The 22,172-nt window shown below is 43.6% G+C and overlaps 1 protein-coding gene across 1 annotated transcript in view; it reads right to left on the reverse strand.

Annotated features, from left to right (window-relative positions):
- The window catches only part of LOC129099324 (neuron navigator 1-like), an 80,905-nt gene that overhangs the window by 48,047 nt on the left and 10,686 nt on the right, over positions 1-22,172 (reverse strand). Inside the window, exons 4-6 of the mRNA XM_054608523.1 lie at positions 16,483-17,307; positions 4,279-4,381; positions 2,410-2,763 (exon numbers count right to left, since the gene is read on the reverse strand). Coding sequence (XP_054464498.1) covers positions 2,410-2,763; positions 4,279-4,381; positions 16,483-17,307 — 1,282 coding nt within the window. The remainder of the gene's footprint in view (positions 1-2,409; positions 2,764-4,278; positions 4,382-16,482; positions 17,308-22,172) is intronic.

Genomic DNA, 22,172 nt, shown 5'->3' on the forward strand with positions numbered 1-22,172 from the left:
GAAGCTGCAGCAGATACCAGACCACAGCCTGCAGACTCAAAATGATCATATAAATGATTTAATCAAGGGAAAAATGAAAAGTGGATTACGATATTAGTCTCCTGAAAATACATTCTGGTAAAAATTAATACTTTTATATGCTTCACACTGAAATGTCAAACATTCCCTGGTTATCAAATGGGAGTATTTGCTGCTTTTCTGTTTTCTATAAAGAAAGAAATATCTTTGTTGTTGGATACAAAGATGTCACTTTAAGCTCTGAGGGGCATATTTCAGGAGTGTTCTGGAGATTCTAGTTACAGCCATAGAATAAATATCTACCTAACACAACCTTAACAAAAGTTGAACAGTACAATTTTCGAATTTTTTGCAAATTTCCCCGCTGCGGGACTAATAAAGGATTATCTTATCTTATCTCTTTCACAAGTCAAGGATGAATTAAAGGGCTGTTGTTTTGGGTTACTTTAGAATGTGATTTAGAATCGCCTAGTGCATCATTTAAGAATATTTAGACATTGTGATCTCACATTTACTTTAATATCTTAACTAATTCACAATTTCAGCGTAAATGTTTTCAATATTAAGAGCATTAATATAGCAGTAAACAACTTTTTTGCAATGTAAAGATATAGTGGAGTAATGTCTAGCTGAGCAGTGCTTTTTTTATATAGCCGTCGCCATATTGAGAGCTGTGTTGGGGCACTAAATATGCTCAGAATTTCTAGTTTCGCACCTTTAAGCAGAATAAGATTTTTGTTTAAAAACATCATTTTCTATTTTTTTGCAGACTTTGTCTGTCTTCAAGCTCATGCTGTGTGTCTGTCTCTCTACGATCGCTCTTTCTCAATCTTTTTGCTCAGGACTTTTGTTTTGCATCCTCTCACAAAATATAAACATGTATAACCACTAATTGGAGGCCTTGACCAGATACACAATAACACTACAACAGGGACCTGAACTGTGTTGCAATTGATTTCCTGGTGACTGGGAGTGCATTTTTGAGGTTACCATAGATATGTAAAGCAGTGGCCAGCAGAGGAGGTTTTTTTTAGTTTGGTTGGATGAGCTCTGCAGCGTTACACTGACACACTGCCAGACTCCTAGTTTGCAATGAGATAATGTGTTTTTCTTCGCACTGTTGAGAGTTGGTCAGTGAAACATGATGCTGTTTGTGCAACTGAGTTTAAATTGTTGTGTCATAACTCCTCTTACAAGTTCTCCAAAACTAATAAAGAAAGTCCAGGAAACACAACTTAGGTCATTCTCCAATAGACTCTCTAAACTTAATTTCCTCTATTTGTGGATTGACGTGAAACTGAATTAATTCTTCTCGATTGGTTATTAAGTCACAAGGTACCCTGTTGTCATATTAAGCTAAGTAACAATTTGAACACAAACAGCATCTATCAGCATGCACTCTCTTAGGATCTGTCCCTCTGATTCAGTTGGCAAAGACAAGCAATTTTCACGAAGGCACCATACACAATCAATAACAATCAGACAGACACCCAAACAAATTCACATTTTTCTCCAGTCCATTTTACAGCAGATAACAAATGAATGTTAGTGACCCTTTTCCTGTAAACTGCTAAGTGTAGCCTCGTGCAGACAGAAAGCTGTGCTGAGTGAACTGACAGGTGTGAATGTGTGTGATGAGTGGGACATTTCAAAGATATACATCGTCTAGGTTACAACCACTACACAACACAGAAAACACCCCGATGAACATTTCTGATAAACTAAGCTGAAATAGTTCACATGCTGTTAGTCGATGCGATCCCAGCATTAAGTCCTTGGATCCAAGGGATCCATGGCCAGTTTTATACAAAACTCATTCTGACCCTGACAGCTCTGACTGATCCAACATTGGCAAGGCAGAAAGAGTTACCAGTTTTCCAAAGACACCTGCATTCTAGCATTGCCAGGGGGCTCTAGTAAGCCAAGGCTGTGAGGGGTCCTCCACATCCAAGCCTGCTGGCAAAGCCCGGCGGGCTCGCAGCTGAGTATGACAGAATGATCTCTGCAGGGGGCTCGATGATTGTGACATCATCCCTGGACTCGGCCAGGGGGCTGCTTTCTGACTAGCACATAGCCAGCTGCACCAGGGGGGCTACAGCTGCCAGTGTCAAGACAGACACTATGAGCTGGGCTTGTAATGAATTACAGACGGGCTGATCAAGGGTTTGCTGTGCTGGTACACCACTAACTACAGGCCTGTCTGCAGCTGTGGGGTTGTAACAGTTGGCAGGATTCACCTCACATCAATGCTAAGAGCATCAAAGAGACACAAGTGTCCTGACTGATGCAGGCTTCAGCCTCATGAGGTCATAAAATACTCTTTATGCTCGTCAGATTAGTGTGGCAGGCGTAAAACCAAATCGTTTTCAAATGAAAAAGAACACAACTTACCCATTCCCTAGATCATCAATATCGTCATCATCTTCATCATCATCATCATCATCATCATCATCATCATCCTCGTGTGGGTTCTTGCTGCCGAGGTCGCCTTTGCTGAGGTAATCTCCCTTCAGAAGGGACGGATCCGAGTCGTTCAGCGCTTCGATGAGTTTGATACGAGCATTGTGGCTGATCCGGAGGGGGACTTCTAACTGGCTGTTACCTGTGGACGGAGCTTCACCAGCCTGGAGGCGGGGGCTGGCTTGACCCTGGCGCCATGACAGCGGAGAGGAGCGATTTGATAGACTGGAAATTGAGAACGCAGCGGCTTCATCACTGTCGTAGCACATGGTCCCCTCCACACAGCTATGGAAGGAGAAAGAGGGTAAGTTTTAGTGTTTTCTTGGGATATATTCACACCACTGTGCTCCCCTAAAGGGATGAAAAGGTCAATTAAATTTGTTTGATTTCAATCATCTTTCCTTTTTACCCCACTCTGCATCCTCTCCCCTCAGAGGGACCTCACTGTATAAGGCTGTATTCTGATTTAAAGCAGGCTTAGAGATTAGTTGGTTTCCAGGTGTCTTTGTGTGCCTCTGTATATTTGTACACGCATAAGTTATTTGCATTGATGTTTCATCCATGCCAGCAAACATGCCTTTATGTTCCTCTGTGCCCTGCAGAGCACTGTCATTTCTGTGATTCCACAAATACCGGCATCACTTACTTCACAATATCATGGATTCCCTGTGCTAACGCAGCACCGCTCATCACTGCTTAGCGCTTAGTGTGAGTGCGAAGCGCATTATCATATTAAAAGTTGCTGGCTCTCAAACTGCGTGACAGTACATGCATTTGCCTGCTACATTAAAATGAATCTTGTCTACAGGATACAGAATCGTCTTTACAAAAAAAACATCAATGGTGAGAGAGAGGGTGCTACTCGTCTCCTCGGATTTTCACACGTTATTTATACGGTATATATCAGGGTAAGTATGTGTAGACAAAACAATCCGCCTGCTCACCAATCCATTTGTTTAATTCGTGCAAATATCACACTCTAAACACTCATTTTTCACAGGAAATATGACATCTTGTTTGCACAGGAAACTTCAACCGACAGGCTTTAGGCCTCAAAGCAGAATATGTCTTCAGGGCCAGCGGGAAGTGATTCAAGGTTATTGCACTACGATAAAAGTATGAATGGCAAAGGAAATGTATTCCAGCAGGGAACCATCTGCTGATTTGCTCTTCATGTAGGGAGCTCCCACCGAGGGACAGAGAGAGGATACATGGCAGGAGACACAGGGACAGGCAGACAGAGGGGAAGCTCTCAAGGACAAAACCTGAAGACACGCTGAAGGCGATCAGAATCAGTCAACAAAAGACAGGAAGCACAGGGAGGATGGAGGACACACGAAGGCTCACATACACCTAATCGCAGCATTATTGCATGTATTGTTGTGTGTCTGAATATGAGTCGTGAGGGTGCATTGACAGGGTCGGCTTTGAAGTCAGCTTTGAGCTAATCCTGCTTCAGTTCCATATTAACCAACGCAGAGGGAAAGCAGAGCAGGCGGCAAAAGACTAATGGCTACTGGTCTATCAGGAATACTGATATTGATCTGAAAGCCCACAGGCAGTTAACCACCACACCCCAACTCACTGTTAGCAATGTCAATAAGAATCTGCCCATCTCAACTGCTGTTCTCTTTCACTTGTTTGCTGTGTTTGTCTTTTCTTTTTGTTGCTATTGTACAATACCATGCAGTCCTGTTTGTGTGTGTGTGTGTGTGTGTGTGTGTGTGTGTGTGTGTGTGTGTGTGTGTGTGTGTGTGTGTGTGTGTGTGTGTGTGTGTGTGTGTGTTTTTTGTGGCTGACCTGTGGCTGAGCTGCACGCCTCTCAGGCTGGTCATGGTTTCCTCCAGGTTCTGTCGAAGGTCCAGAACATTTTGCACGGTCCTCTTCCTCTGGGACTCCGGGTCTGCGGGGGCGCATACACACAGGGAGATTTTTTATCGTTAGTGGATGACAAAAACATTGCTACCTGTTCAAGCATTTGCATTATATACAGTATGTACAAATGCAGATGGAGTTAACATTAAGAAATACACTAGGAAATATGACCATATGAGTTGATAAATGATGATCATGGATGTCTCATCTATTGCTCAAGACTAACCATGCAGACTGGTCATGAGTCATAGTAGTTTCCATCAGTGAGCAAAATCTAGGATTACACCAAATCATTTAAATAAAACAAAGAGATATAGATCTACAACAGGGAAGAATAATGAAACTAGAGAAATACACAAGAAAAAGAAAAGACAGAGTTGATAGTGGCAGCGTACACGCAGTTGTTTTTCCAGATGGCAGTGGAGCAAACAAAATTAAATATGATGGCAGTCAGACGGAGAAAACAACAAAGGAGACCTTTGAGGCCAGACAGGTCTCACACTCCAGTCATATCCAGCCAGTGCACAGTCACATCTGTCTGGACACATCTTTCCCTTCCTCTCCAATCACCCTCATTCACAGTGGCCTGGTACCCTTTCATTGCACTGTGATCATTTGCCCCTTTGCCCCAGAATAAACCAAAAGCCTTTCTCACTTAAACCCACCAGGGAACACATTGGCATTTGTCTCACCCCCTGCTGTTGTAATCTGCTCAGATTGGGCTGTATAGACTCATGTTGGGCATCCAGCCAGACTGCTGCTTCATAAGTGTGTTTGTGTGTGTGTGTGCATGTGTGTTTGTGTGCGTGAGTGTCTTCAGACATTCCCCCCTGTGTGTTGAAAGATTAGGAGCAATATAAGAACATAAGTGGTTAAACCACTAAGTGATACAGACACTATGTATTCAAGCTCAGGAAACAAAACATGTTTCACGTTACATGTCAAACTGAGAGCTTGATATGGGGCTCCAGTCACACTTTTGGTGCTGTTATCACAGGAATTTCATATCCAGGAAGCGGTCAGACATGAGACTGAGAATCAAGAAGAACCTACACATACTCTATCACATATATTCTCAAATAGACAGTAAACTAATCAGGACACCTTAGCTGCATCACGTGACCTTGACCCTCGCTCTCTCTCTCTGGATCGGTGTATTTCTGTGTGATGGGGGGATGGTGATAAAAGAGTTATAGTGGTAAGATATGGGACAGCCTGTTTACCCCTGAGGTTCAGTTCAATAGACCATTAGAACTGGCCAGCTGACTCCCAAATGAGCACAGCAAGATTATTTATTAGATATGAACGACGGTGTAAGAAGAAAATATAAATAAAAAAACTAAAGTGTACTTTGACTATCATGACTGTTTTACAAAGTAATTATTTTCAAACTTGTATTAAAAGTTTAGTTTCTTAATTGATTTAAAAAAAAAAAAAGCCTAGCTCAGTTGCTCATGTCCAAACTTTTGCTTTACAGACATTGCTAGATGGAATTTGTCACAAAAATGTATGGTCCACCACTTTGCTCTAAACTGAATATATATCTCAAAAACCATTGGATGGATTGTCATGAAACTTTGTACAGGCATTCATGGACCAATGACTTTGGTAATTACATGCCATTTGCTAGCATAAACTTTAAGATAAACTTTTTGGGTTTAAGCTAATGATATTCACATTAGCCTCAGTTGTACTTTGTGTTTTGTATTCATTAGCAAATCTAAGCACACTAACCTTAGATGGAGAACATAGTAAACTTTATATCTGCAGAGCAACAGCATGTTTGCATTGTCATTGTGAGTGTGTTATCATGCTTGCATTAGCATTTAGCTCAATGCCCAGCTTTGCCTATATAAATAGCCTCACAGAGATGCTAGCATGGCTGTAGACTCTTTGTCTTGTTAAATATCAAACATAAATTCCCCTTTTATACAATGAGCCCAAGGAACAACATATTCTATATACTGAAGCAATCTAAAAACACATAAGCCTGAAAAGAATCAACCCCCTCCCTCCATCACACACTCCATTCACAACCACCCCTCCTATAAACAGTCCATCTGGCTGAAGAGGAGAGAAAGGGGGAAAGACCATTCTAATGAGCAAGGAGGGCAAATTATGAGCTAGCAGAGGTGTCAATCTCAACAACAGCTGCAGACTAAACACTGTTCTCACATACACACATATGTATATGCAGGATGGGGCTACTCACATGCACACACACTTGCACCGGACCCGATTTACAAAGCTTGATTGATTTCTCCTTAAGAGAATGGCCACATAGACAATTGATTAGGCAGCCCTGGGGACAGGCAGCTCAGAGGAGAGATGATGGAGTCATTGTGATCCAACCTTCTTCTGCTCACACTCACATACACTAGACACACACATTCACACACAGTACAAATGCTACATAACAAAAAATATATGCAAAAATAGATCTACTTTGTTCTGCTGGCGGGGCTCACATGAAAGGCAGTCATGCACAGTGTGGAAATTCAATGATAAAGAGCCACATATCAGCTTTAAAATGTTATTTTTTTGTAATCTGTTCATACAAAAGGTTTAATGGGAACAAAGCACCCCTTAAACATGCAAACACAGACAAAAGTCTGACACATTCAGCCACACACATGCAGGCCTCAATTGGGCAATTTTAATTACCCTAAACGTAAGCTTTGTTTAACATAGGCTTCAAATTGATTAGATACGGTCTGCCTGATTTGCCCATGTGCCTGTGTGGATGTGTGTGCGTGTCTGTAAAATACTTCCTGCCCTGCCTCTGCCTTGGCCCTAGTGGTCCCAGCTGGCATGTAGTGGGGGAAGAGTTGCGGTGGTGGTGATGGGGGAATTAGGGATGCAAATATCCCTGTCAGCCCTGGCAGCTCCCCAGGGGTGTAGATGAATTACACTGATCGGTTTTAAACTGAGTGGATGTGTGTGTGCGTGTACAAGTGCCTGTGTGCGTATCCATTTATGGGCTGGGACCCAGGCGCTACACTTTCTCATCTCGATACACTTGTGAACCCACAATCCAACTCTGAAAAGGCTTTAACACTAGCTGAGGAGCCTGTCATAATTGCACACTCAGACCCTTGAAATGAGAGTCAGCAGGTTGGAGTGAGTGTTGTTGTAATTGCATGCGTTTACTGCATGTGCGGGACAATCTCTGCATCCTAATGAATGTCTGCTCTCAGAAAAAACAAAGACAGAAAGACTTCAAAGAAGCAAAAGAAATAGAAAGTTAGAGTTGTAAAGGATGTTGAGATATTCTGCTTACTTCACAATCAAAGTACAGATGATAAGACAACATAAATGCACGATGGCAATAAGTTGAAGCACTTATTGTGTAAAAGTGGTCAGGTCACAAGCCTATCAAACAGAATTGCTGACTTTTGAATCAGCCGCAACATTAAGGAGCTTTATTTTGAGTCTTAAAGACAGCAGAGCTTAGACAGATGTTCACATAGTGCTTAAGTCAAATGCAGGACATTTGTTAATCTAGAAATGCATTTATTATAACTCAGAATTATCTCATGCGAGTCCATGAAAAGATAACCATCCATGCATTAGTCTGGCTCTCAATGCTTTCTCACTTCCACAATGTCTGGCTCTCAGCGCCAGGCTTATTTGTTAAAAATGAAGATGTGAATCTTTAAAAATGCATCAAAATATATTCTTTTTTTTAAAATAATATTTTGGCACTGTAGTTTTAGCAAAAAAGACTCCAAAAGGATTTAATGGGTTTGTTGCACACTATCTGCAGCTGAACATTAATAAAATTCAGTGCAGGAGTGAGTATCTTTAATAGCAGCACAGTGTAAGAAAAAATAAATATACAGTGCATGTGTTCATCAATAATAAAGGAACATGTCACCCAGCGCAACAGTGTGAGTCATCTATGTGTTTTTAATAGCCTTTGGACATTAATGGACATCTGTGGCACAGAGAAATAAACTATATAAGGAACCGGCTAGATGGGTAATACCTGAGAATATGAAAAATATAAATGGAAGTCTTATCCCTTAAAAGTAGAGGCAGTTGAAAAAGTATGTTTCATGATGTGGATGCCTGATGGTTACTTGGCTAGCAGACAGAGTAAATGAAAAAAAGAAGAGTGAAACTGCTGTCCACTTGGTTTCCTCTCTTGGGTCACTTGACTCTCCTCTCCATTAGAAAGAGAAAAAAATCTCCCCAAAGACACACTAATGGCTCTGTCTTTGCAGGAGTAGTCTGCCATTATGTGTTTGTGCAGCAACATGCCATCTTTTTTGACAGTGTGTTTCTGTGTTTGAACTGTGAATGCATGTTCATGAATCTGTTTGCACATGAGTGTGTGTCTTTACCAGCCAGAGGTGCAGTTTTGCAGAATATCTATGAATATGGTTTTGAGTAATGGCCCCTGATTCTATTCTCTCCTTCCTTTCCCTCCAGAGTTCATTTGTCCCTGTCCCGTCCACGTGCGTGCACATCTGTTAGTGTCACCATAACACTCCTCGGGCAACAGTGCCCTTATCACGTGTTAGATGTGTGTGATTGAGCATCGCTGCTACTGCATTATCAAAGGTCTGCACCTCCAGGGATCTATGCACATTCTTTAAAATAGTAATAGATAGTGTTTTTACAGCATTCTTGACAAGTGGCATAGAAGACTCACACAAACAGGATGCAAGTAAAACCTTTGTGGTTTTTGATATAGTTCAAGTTTTTACATCATGCTCTATTGAGATTTTTTTTGGGAGGCATAGCGGCAAAAAACAGAAAGGTGAATCAAAGGCAGAGCATGTGATAACCCAGATATACAAGTGTCAATATATGAATATGAACATGCTAAGCTACTTAAATGATTCATTATTTTGTATTTTGTTTGACATGACCATTTACTTTAGCATTCCCTGTATTCTCTCTTTCTGTCCTCTGTCTCCCCTCAGAGTAGCATCACAGCCATCTGCTGACCCAAGACGTTGAGCAAAACAGGAAGCATTACAACATACAGCCATTCCTGCACATCTGGACAGGGCGGACAAACAGGCTAATGCACCCAAATGTGCATCCACGCACTTGCACACACAAACGCACAAACACACGTGCACTGAAGTTCATCCGCATCGCCGGAATGTCGCAACAGGATATTAAACCCTTGAAGATCATATCCGATATGTTGCATGAATGGCTAATGAGCATATCGGAGCACAATACTGCATCTGTGTACACAACATTTGAACGGTTGTTGGTTCAAATGCAAAGATTGAACACATGATTAGTGTGTCAAAGTACAAGTGTGAGAACAAGAAGGTATTGAAAGATAGTCAGCAGTGGTTTGGGGCAGCTGACCATGTTGACATCCATTTAAAATTGGAAACCCTTATGTAAGAGTAGATTCCATTACAGACAGAAAGGATGAGCAACACATTGACTACCTTAGAAACACAGACATGTGAATAGACAGATGAAAATATTACTGATAGATCTAGATTCCTCTGTGCAGCGAACCTCTCTCCCAGATCTCCACACCCCAGAAACCTGGCTCTGAATGCTGACCATGCACAAACACACATAAACACACTCTCCATACCCCTGTAACCACAGCCCTATCTACTTAGAAGTCAGAGCGCTATGCGCTTAGAAGGAAGCTGAGGAGGCTTTGAGTGACTTGAGAGAAGTTTACTTTCTCAGAAAGGAAGGTCGAGACCTCACCATGGTAACACCGAAAGGACATGTCACATCTAGCCCTGCTGATTAGGCTTCAAAACACAAAGAGGAATGAGTGTGTGTATTCCTTTGTGCACTGGAGATGATTAAATGTGTGTGAGGTGCCTTGAGAGTAAAAAGATAAAGAGAGGCACAATCTAAAACTCACACAGCACACATAAACACATGTGGTATGCAGATGTGGCTGTCAACAAAATATCACCTGGAGGAAAAAAAAAACACATGATGGATGTGCATGTGTTGTTTGTATGAGATGCATCATGAAAGTTAAATATCTAGAGCTTTCGGCAGTATCTCTTGTGCTTCCTGTGTATGCCGGAAAAATCGAAATACAGACTGAGCCGCACACACATTCATACGGACACACAGCCACACACCTACTACATAGCGGCAACGAGCCAGGGCAGACCATAATGTGTGGCAATGTTTGGGGTGTATTTTTGTTCAAGAGGGCTGTTTCCTGTGAAACTGTATTTTACGATGTGCTTAAACCCAGCTGCAGCTCTGCTCTCGCACGTCAGACAGACAGTCTGCACTCTGTGTGCAGTGCCTGCACTGTTAATAAGGTGATGGGTAAGACGGTAGAACTGTTGACAGCAAGTTAACAAGTAACTCTGCTGATATTTTAGTAAAAACAAATATTTTCTCACTTTATCAATTAGTCTTTTGTTCAATAAAATGTCAGAAAATAGTGGCTTAAGGTTATCTGGTAAATCAAATACCTGATTTCAAGGAACTTTGTCAGATTGATAGAAAAATCTAGTAAACCTAATAGTGTCATGAAGCAAAGGTGTTCCATTAAAACCAGAGACATGGAAAGGTTATCTGACTCGGTATGCATGCTAGGGCAAAATCTCCACTCAAACTGTATGTTTGCATTTTGGCCTTTAATGGCTGTTATGTGTAAGCTACTCTGTGTTTACAGATCACCTCCAACTCAATTTTGTAGCTGCAGCATTGCAACTAGATTGTGCACAGGCGGTAAAAACCTCAGCTTCCAATTCAAGCCTGACAACTTCAATATGTAGTTTTTGAGATCTGTGAGCAAAACCACATTTTTATTCATCAAGATATGTGACTTAATGAGACTTATAATTAGGCAATAAAAATCTCGTAAAAAAAAAAACATGTATCCATGAAACAGGTGATGGTATATTTATAGATCAGATGAGATGTTCCTAGGTAAAGTCTATGTTTGCTTCTTGTTGGTTTAGCTTTAGCCCACACCACTGACACTGCATTAGCATTGTCCCTAAAGTAAGCTAACCACAATACTGTCATAAGACTCATTCAGATGTGTGAGTGTGTGTTTGTGTGTGTGTCTGTGTGTGTGTGTGTGTGTGTGTGTGTGTGTGAGTGTGTGTTTGTGTGTGTGTCTGTGTGTGTGACTAACACTGTCTCCTTACAGCAGCTACAACATGCAGATAGCTACATCAATAACAAAGAGCACTTTTATCTGAGACCTTTGATAAGAGGAAAACACAAATAGAACAGAAACAGATGAATACTGAAAAGCATTCCTCATCACAAAGCAGCCTAGATAACTAAGTCCTCATCTCCCTCCTTTCCTCACTCTCTCTCTTTTGCTGTCTTAGCACCCAGATTTAGGCACAAAATCCCCCTCCTCACCTTAGATCTGCTGCATCTAAAAAAAAGATGTATATATATATATATATATATATATATATATATATATATTGTTTGTTTTGTTTTAGTGATAAGCAGCATGTGAGTGTCTGCATGTGTGTTATGTAAGAGCTGATGAGACAAAAACACAGAGTGTACTAATATGATTTAGGAAGAGGATGTCAGGAAGCAGACAGCACTAATGCAATGGCTCCTGCATTAAGTCCTTAGAGACTGACCACAATGCATTGTAAACACGCACACACACACAAATAGAGAAAATGCACTATCATACATGCAACCATGTGCAAAAACTCTTCCTTTCTATGAATACCCCCGGTGAGAAAAATCCTTCCCTCACACTGAAAAGGTTGTCCTCTGTCCTCCTGAAACACTTGTACCAGAAATATCCTCTCAGCTGTCTGAGTGGTGACAGAACACTGCTACACGTCAACTCACATCAGAGTTGAAAGAGAGGAAGAGGAAGAGATGGAGAAGGAATCGGAGGGATGCTTTATTCCTCACTTTCCTTGGCAGTTGCATTTATTCGGCTTGTCACCACCTCCTCGATTGGGAGGACGACTGCCCTGAATCCCTCAGTCAGCGAAGCCCGGGGAGGAACCAGCCGCTCTGGCTGCACCCGCATCACATTAGAGACTCAGCAGCAATGAGATCACAGTGGAGGGACTGAGTAACTAAGAATGAAAAATACCCTGTCACTGCCAAAAAGATGAATACAGGGAAGTAGAAAGGAGAGGATATGAGTGACTGAATGTGGCACACATTGAATGTGTGTGTGAGCTTTGAACATTTAAAGCTACAGCTGCTTTGTTATTTCCTGCAGCGCTGTTAAGATCTCTTGAACAGGATTGTGTGTGTGTGTGTGTGTGTGTGTGTGTGTGTGTGTGTGTGTGTGTGTGTGTGTGTGTGTGTGTGTGTGTGTGTGTGTGTGTGTGTGTGCGCGCCTGTGTTTGCCTCTGTGTGTGTCTTCTTTTTTTGGCTTTGTCGATTTCTCTGTGGGGTTCATTGTTCCGCAGACAGCTGACTAGGATGCATCGTCTCCCACAAGTAGCCATCAACCACACAAACGATACAATGTCACTCCAACCTGCCACAAAACAGGCAGGTTGGTAGTCAAGGCTTCTTTTATGAGCATTCAAGTGTCACAGAGTGTTATTTACTTCTCGTCTGCTGAGCCTTAATGGCCACATGTAAGTAACACAGTCCCCAAATTTCTACAATCAGCTCAGCCAACACCAAAACTACGCAGCATCTCCAATCTTCTAACCTAAAACTATTTTCTCTATCTGATCCTTGATGAAGTAAAATTCCCCCCAAATACCTAAATCTCCATCCAAACAGATGTCCTTTCCTTTAATCTGTAATTCATTTTAGCCTTGATAGCTGGCCTTTTGCAGGGTGATAGATGATGTGTGATTAGTGGAATGAAGGCTGAATCTTCTCATTATCTTTTTGCAAGGCCTAATCCGGAGGCTTGCTGGTGTCTTTAGACAGGATCCTCTCTAAATCGAGCCCACCCCATGCTGGGAGAGGCCACTGCTTTAGGGAGCTTACCCATTTGCGTACACTTCTTTATGGGTGCTGATGGGACAGGAAGGTGTCATTAGTGGCACACATCTGAGGTCCAGGGTTTTTAGATTACCCTGGCAATATATGCTCTACAGGGTGCCATTCAGGTCGGTGCATTTTATTGGCAGAATTTACAGAGTTCATCATCCCCTGCATCTATGGCTAACCTTGATGCTAATACCGTTATCAAGATATCTTATAAAACATACTGCATTTGGGAGAATTATCTCTGCAAGTCCAGAGCTGCTGTCTGTCGACACACAAGTCAAGTAATTCTCTAAATCCAATTGATGAAAAGCTCTTCATCTCTCAGTGGTAAAACATGTATGTCCGATTAAAGAAAATCAGATTATACTGAAACTAATCCTAATTCACCCTGCAAGATAGACATATAGGCCTAACCTTGAAATATCCTGGAGTCTTATTTTTCTCCATTTTGTGTGTGTGTGTGTGTGTGTGTGTGTGTGTGTGTGTGTGTGGGGGGGTTATCCCTTAAGTGCATAGCTGATGAGTCTTGGGTTATACATCCCAATGATTAGACATCAGTGGCATTCTCCCTTATCTTTGCCTACGACTGGAGGCTGATCTCAAAAGGACAGTGTCACAGTGCATGCTGGTAGCTGTCACACAACATAACATGTTCAAGACACAAGTGCCCCATATTTTATTCCCTGTAGCTAACAGCTGACATGTAGCTACCATAACAACGCGCTATGGCCGAGCTCAGGTCAATTTTTCATGATATAATACGATACTTAACAATGACACTTCGCTCTTTCTGTATGTAGGAAGCAGAAGGGAAGAAGGTGGGGATGTACACAGGAAAGGGGAGGAGTGTATCACTGGGAAGGAACCATTGAACATCCATAATCTATCTTCCTATGACAGAGCAGAAACCAATTAGCAGAGCGTCCCATCGGAAATGGAGAAGGAGATACTATTAAAGATGAGCCCAAAGCCACAAGCTACAGGGCAAGCTACAATTAACCTCCCCCTAACACACACGCACACGCACACACACACACACACACACACACACACACACACATACATGTATGTGTGTTCTCACACAACTATCCTACACACCAAATGTGGTTTTGATGATAAAACTCTGGCAGGTTGTGGTAGGCTGTAAAGACCCAAAGCAACTCTCGGTCACTTGGGATGCCAGGTAGAAATTTAGGTCATTGGCTAAACCATTATTTTACTCCATTTCTCTGTCTCTTATTATTCTCTGTCTCCCCCTCATTTATCTCCCTCTGTGAATGAAGTCGTCACCTTTTACTTTACCCTCTACTTTCCTCTATTTTCAACCTTGTCTCCCTCCTCATACCTGGTTGCCTGGCGAAGGTGTGGCCAGCAACATTACAACAAGGACTGGAACAAGGTCACAGACATAGACACACACACACCCACACACACACACACACCATGTACAGTACAGAATCAAACATAAACACACACACACACACACACACACACACACACACACACACACCATGTACAGTACAGAATCAAACATAACACACACACACACACACACACACACACACACACACACACACTTAGAGGGCTGTGGAAGCAAGGTCATACAAGCTGTGGTTTGGGGCTGTGCAGCAGGAGAAGGGCTGGTGAAGAGAGAAAGAGAAAATGAGGAGAGAGGAGGAAGACAGAGAGAGAGAGCTTTGATGATGGACGGAAAATGATGAGCTATAACGACCTGCTCTCCATATCTCCCTCACTCTCTGATGTTATCCTGACAAAGGGGAGGGATGGAAAGAGAATGAGCAATAGACAGAGAAATCACAGAGTGTGTGTGTGTGTGTGTGTGTGTGTGTGTGTGTGTGTGTGTGTGTGTGTGTGTGTGTGTGTGAATGAATAATGGATGTTAGGTGGAGATTGAGACCCGGTTTGACCTATTAGTCACAAACTCAGTCATAATTCTCGCAATACACCCCCATAAGCTAAAACTTTGGATGTGTCCTGGTACAGTCGCCCCCCCAGTGTGTGTGCATGTGTAAACATGGGTGTATGTGTGTGCATGTGTGTTAGTTAATGTGAATGATAGCACGCTAACTACCTGCCCATGCCACCACCCCCTCACCATTCTCCTCCCTGCTTCCACACGTTGCCCCCGGTAACAAGAGGAAGAGTGTGGGTGTGTGTGTGTGTGTGTGTGTGGGTGGGGGGGGTTGGCTGGATAGTGACCATCTGTCAGTGGCCCGGAGATCAATGGAACTGGACGGGAGCTGGGAGGGAGGGGGTGAGGGGGTGAGGGGGTGAGGGAGTGGTGCAAGGCTAAATATGTGGCCCACTGTGACCAGAGCCTGACTCAATATGCAGCCGTTTTATTTACCGACTGAAAACACACACCCCACCAGTTCCACTCACACGGCCTTTATTAACGAATGGCTGATTTCGGCGTGCGCCAGGAGATGCTGTGGCTGCAGCATCGACATGACACGTGCAGTTTAGACTCTTTACTACCACACAGATAGATGCATACACGTGTGGACTGCTTTGCATTTTTTTTTTTAAAAAAGCTTCCCCCGCCAACAGTGTGGTGGAGTAGGAGACATAAAAACCAGTGAGATAGAAATATAATGAGGGAGGGAGAAGGGAGGCATTTGATGGGTTAATATATATCTAGCTCACTGTGGCAGTGGGTCAGATGAGACGAGGACAAAACATCCCAGTGCTACCCAATGAATCAACAACAAAACAATGTCAGCCCACTGGAGCTGCTTACTTCAGCTGCTTCATGCGAGCACACAGAGCTAATATACATCCACATACCACATAAACCAATTTTACACATATAAACAAAGCAAATGACTGCTACAGTGGAGAAAGCATAGGGATGTTCACCTGCGATGGCTCTCCCCATAGTATAGTGAAAAGCACTTAGAAAAAAACCAAATACTGATATTATGCTCTGCTGCAATAGAGACTGGACTCATTTAAAATTCACTGTTGATGCTGGAGCTACAGCCAGAGCTGGAGGGAATAGTTTGGGTGTAGAGAGGAGACGAGAGAGGTGAGGAGAGGAGTTGATGTTACCTTACCTTATACCTTTTTATATACCTACTGAATCATTAAATAACTGTTGTTAACATTTTGACATAATCGTACCCCGTTCTAACTGGTGTCATGCTTGTCCCTGTATGTTTTCATGCAAATGAGATAAAACAGCAGACTCACCGAGCATCTGGCTGAAGAGCAGCTGCTCCAGGTCTCCCAAAACCGTCACCACTAACTCTGGGTCCACCTTCAGAAAGCTCTTATCATCTTCTCCCTCTATCCCCTTCCTGTCCGACTTCTCCTCTGTTGAGGGAGCTGCACATCTCTCCTTCTCCCCTAGTTTCTTGCCACTAGTCCCAGTGTTCCCAGCTCCATTGGAGTTAGCTTTAGTTGGGTGGTCTGCAGGGTCTATGTCTGCATTCTGGCCCGCTTCAGAGGCCTTGCTAATGGGCTTGACCTCAGCATAAGGTCCCCGCGGTTTACCAGGGGCAGGGATTCGACTCGGCTTGTTCCCGTAAGAAGTCACCGATGGGGAGCAAAAAGGTTTGGGCTTACCCTGGAAAAGAGACTGTTCTGACTTGGAAAGGGTCCGGGAAAGCGGTGGTTTGCCACCCCCAGCCTGAACTGTCTTAATCTGGCCCGGCTTGGTGGTGCCTGTGCCAGGCCGGCAGCTGTCATCATTCCATCGGGGAGATTGGTACAGGTGAAGCTTCTTCTCAGCATCAGTGAGCACACACAAGTTGTTTAGTGACCGCTGCTTGCGGAGCCTGGACGAATTGGGGACTGGGATAGGGATAGATCCAGTGGAGGGGCGGTAGACCTTGAGCTCTGACCCAGAGGGACGCGAATGTCCCTGGGGAAGAGCGGAAGGCTTGGCCGGGGGCTTCCTAGAGGCCATGGCCTGTGCTGAAGCTTCCTGGCAGGAGACAGCAGCAGACCTCAAGTCCAGCTCACTGGGCTTGGCCGTCATGCTAATGTTAGCCACATTAGCCTCCAGCATCCCTCCTGCAGAGAGCCAAGCAACAGCATCAGTGACACACTCTGAGATACACACAGGCAGACTGAAAGAAATGGAGGGAGAAACGCCAAGACTATCTGGTTTTCCCTCCCTCTCTGCCTCTCTGCCTCTCTGTCTTCAGTGGGTCCAGACTCCCTGCCGTGTGAGACTGTGGCTTCACCCCTCTATTGAAAATGACGAATGGGTTAGTAGAGAAGCAGTGGCAGTCAACCTCACTCACTGCTGGTAATCCATGGATCTGCAGTTCTGTGTCCAGTGCCAAAATCCACTTCCTCACTGCATGTCTGCGGCACCCGGTGCCACAATAGAGCAGCTAGAACAAAACACAGCAGCGAGCAGCCTCGTTCTCTGTGTCCCTCTCTGCTTCTCTCTCGCTCTATATTCCCTCTTGCCTGCCTGGCAAGCAGCAGCCGACTGACAGGAGAAACAGTCGCAGCAGCAGCAGCGGCAACATCCCCCCTCCTCTTTCTCTCCTCCCTCTACCTCTCCCTCACTCGCTGGTTTGCTCACTCTACCCCCGCTGGCTCATTCACCCTCCCCTCCACTCTTTCTTACTCCTCTATCCTTCCCTCCTTCTTTCTAGTTGTCTCTCGCTCTCTCTCCACCCACTGGCTGATTCACCCACCAATCCTCTCTCTCTCTCTCTCTCTCTCTCTCTCTCTCTCTCTCTCTCTCTCTCTCTCTCTCTCTCTCTCTCTCTCTCTCTCTCTCTCTCTCTCTCTCTCTCTCTCTCTCTCTCTCTCTCTCTCTCTCTCTCAAACACGCATCACAGATGCAGTGTTATGCTGAACACTAGTGAAGCAAGAAAGGGAAAAAGGTTGAAAGAAATATTAGAAGGAAGAAAGAAAGAAAAAAGAAAGACAATAAAAGAAAGAAATATTTATATCACACTCCGTTGTGTGATTTAAACGATGCCACATATTGCAGCCAGAAAAAAGACCCCCTGCACACACACACACATGCATGTCCAATCAGTCATAATCACATTAGCTGCTCTATTCATCCATTCATATTGAGATATTCTTCTGTGCCACAATCACGAGAGGCCCACCCTTAATTAAGCTGATTCAAATTATCTGTAAAACAGCCGTGACTGCAGCATCAGCTTAGAAGAGAACAACAGGACACAGATTTACCAGTCCCTAATACATGCACAGATAGTTCAGTCACTATTTATCCTTCAATTAGTAGCCAACAGACCTCAAATGAGCATCACACCCCCTCCCCACCTGCATCATATTACCTCTCCACTCATCTCCATTGCTCTTTTCTCATTTCCTCCCTTCCTTCCCTTCCCTCCTCCAGACCTACAGTATGTCACCCATTTCCCCTTCCAGTTAATATGCACAGGCCATTAGGTTTTGCACAGTATAGATTTAAAACAGTCTAATCCATCTCAGCACAACCATCAAGATACCTCAATGGTAAAAAAAAAAAAAAGCACCATGTTCATGTGTGGGAGTGTGTGAATGAGTATCAGCCTCACTTTATTTTTGTCCATCCTCCCCTGCATGTGTATGAGTGTGTGTGTGTGTGTGTGTGTGTGTGTGTGTGTGTGTGTGTGGGTGCGGGGGTCTGTCTCAACGAGTGTGTCACATTGATGAGATAGGCTCGGAGAAGCCAGAGCTCCCATCCAGAGACTCATATAGCTCTGGCTCAACTACGTCATCTCATCACTCTGGACATCCCATCTCAATCAACACAGTACACAGGAGTAACTCTTCTTCAGCCTCTTTTTCATTCCCTTGTTTTACTCAGTCATCATCTAACATTCTTTGCTCCAAGTACATAGAGAATCTATTCCCGTTATTCCTCATTACAGAGTTGGGTGGATATCCGATAAGAGAGGTACATTAACAGAGACAGAGAAATAGTATGCTAGCATCTTATCATTTTATGTCCATTACAGGTAACAGTGATGACACTGCTTAAAATGAACTTTAAGCCCATCATTAGTCATTAACGATCAATAAAACTGTAAAATGTATTTTTGTGTATTAATGCATCCTGTCTCCATACAGGTCTCTCAGCTGGTGGAGTGTTTGTGCTCTGGGTCTAATAACAATAATGCATATTGTATACAAGCAGCCTTGCCTGCAGCTGTGATGTTATCAGGTCTGTAACTGTAAGTAGGAATAGTATTCAAACAAGCAGGATGTTGGCTTATGCCATTTTCTGTTACATTTGCATAAATCGGTTGACACCTAACCAGAGCGGAAAACAAGCAGTGTCCTGTTTGCTAACATTCCACACTCAATACTAGATAGGTACTTAAAATACAGCTCATTTTCCAACAGTAACCAAACTGGCGCCAATGGAGCCCAAAATGTCCATCCATCTGGCCTTTAATGAGTGTATGTAATACAGGAGACACACATTGGCTGTTTTATTGTGTAAAGGCTAAAGCCATTCATTAGTAGCAGCTAGCTTTAATAAAGGGCCAATGTTGAGGTGGTTATGCCACACCAAGGCCAGAGCTGTGTGGTGACAGTTATGGGGGCTCTGGGGTCTGGTAGCATGCCAGCAGGGGGGTAAGGGATGTAATTTAAGGCTAATAGGTGCTGTACGTCAGTTCTTATACCTCCCTGATGAGGGATTAAGGTGAGTCAAAAGAGAGTGGCCGCGTACAAGGCAGGTCTGTGTGGTGCACAGATGCTCGTGGGGCAGAGACACGCGTCAGTGCTCTTGAAAGCACGTCTGCACACAGGTAAAGTGTGTGTTGGCAGCAAACAGCTACTTGTTTGTTCCAGTACTCGTCTCTCTGGCTCCACAGTCTAATCACTTTAATATATGGCTGATGTAAACATATATTCTCTCACTCCCTTTCTGCTAAGTTTCTCTCTCTCTCTCTCTCTCTCTCTCTCATACACACCCACACAGAGCATGCTGTCTGTGCAGGGTGTCTGACTGACCTGAGCAATCTGGCCTGACATCAGAGAAGCTGGCAATGTGTGATGAGTGCCAGTGCTCAGTATTAAACTACATATTCATCTCAAAGCACACTCACACAGCACACTCACACATTCAGTATGTAACAGAAGTGTGTGTGTGTGTGTGTGTGTGTGTGTGTGTGTGTGTGTGTGTGTGTGTGTGTGTGTGTGTGTGTGTGTGTGTGTGTGTGTGTGTGTGTGTGTGTGTGTGTGTGTGCATGTGTGCGTGTGTGAACATGTTTCATATACACATAAAGACACTTTTAAGCAAAGGTAAGTGAGAGACAGAGATACAGATATGAATGGATAGATTGAAAACACAGAGCGAAATATAAGTAGTGAGAGCGATAGACAGACGGACAGACAGACAGACAGACAGACAGACAGACAGACAGACAGACAGACAGAGACAGGGTGTTTCTGTACTTTGCATGAGTAAATTTGCCCTTGCATCTCTAAACAGTTTTAGGAACAGATTCGCCACTATATTTCTACAGAGTGAAGTAGCCAGTAGGACACACAAACACACACACTGTGTGGCCCATTATAGGTAAGGTCTCCAGCTTTGAAAGGAAAAGTACTGCGAGAGAAGAGCAAAGCACTGCTGCTTTGGATGTAACTAATTGTATCAGAGCGACTTAAACTTTAAGAGGAACCATTCTCTATTCAGCTAAGCAGATGGCATGTGTTCTCACTTTCACCCACTCCCTGTTGTCAACTACTCCCTCTTGCTTTGCTTTTTTGTGTCGTAGTACAAGAAAAAAAAATATATTCTAAAAATGATACAAGCGTGACGGGGGGAGAGAAGTGAGAAGAAAATAACAAGAGTAAGTGTGTCTGAGAAAAGAAGTGGAGCTAGGCAGAACAGGAAAAAGCAGACACCATGAAATAAGCCTACTGGATGCTTTTGGTGAGGACAAAGCTGAAAGAATGTAAGGATGTGAAATTTGAATGCCGAAAACTAGGCAATGAGGAAAGTGAGATGATGAGGAGGAGGAGGAGGAGGAGGACGGGGGATGAGGAAGGATCTATATACAGTATGTGTGCCAGAGGAGCAGAGGAAGCCTGTAAGACAGAGAGGGGATATCCTGCCTCACCGCCTCGCCACTCCTGCTACGTTTGCTAATGTCCGCTAACACGCTAACACATATGGTCCACAGGACACAGGGATGAATACCAGACCATGACACACACACACACACACACACACACACACACACACACACACACACACACACACACACACACACACACACACACACACACACACACACAAGGGAATGGCTCACAGTGACACACACTCTGGTACTGCACCAACACAATGACATGTTTTTTAATGTCCTGTTTACAGACAAAATACAGAGGCGACAATGTGATGCATACAATGAGTGGCTTCCTCGTCTGAGTCAGAAATGTAAGTGTGAATGGGAGAGGGAGTTTGTCCACAGCGATAATTCTTTGCCAGCCTCACTTCAGTGCTGATGATGCATAGCATGAGTCACTGGCTTAAGCATTTGGACAATTCAGCCACTTAAAGGCTATCTGTGGTAATAGTTTGAGGGTATCACTCATACCAACTCCTCACTCCGGAGGCGCAAATGGTAATCCAACAAAAACACCATTCTCTGCCACAGAGCCAAAGTCACACACTCATCATGAATCACAAACAGCTGAGAGCTAGCAAAACATCAGCTGCCAATCTGGAGAATGGATTTCAAAAGGTATCACTTCTTTGTAGATGCTCCCTCAGTGTTGACATTCTCAGCACGCTTCCCAGGGGTATCCCACAATGCTGTGCTGCAGAGGCTGGTTGCCTAGTTACGGCGTGGTGTCAGGGATATCATCAGCAACAGCGCGTGTGAGTGTGTAATCTTCCTTTTGTCTGCACAAAACAACAGCTGATGCTAAAGTAAGATATGAAG

This window comes from Anoplopoma fimbria, chromosome 12, assembly GCF_027596085.1.
Source record: "Anoplopoma fimbria isolate UVic2021 breed Golden Eagle Sablefish chromosome 12, Afim_UVic_2022, whole genome shotgun sequence".
Classification (NCBI taxonomy): Eukaryota; Metazoa; Chordata; class Actinopteri; order Perciformes; family Anoplopomatidae; genus Anoplopoma; species Anoplopoma fimbria.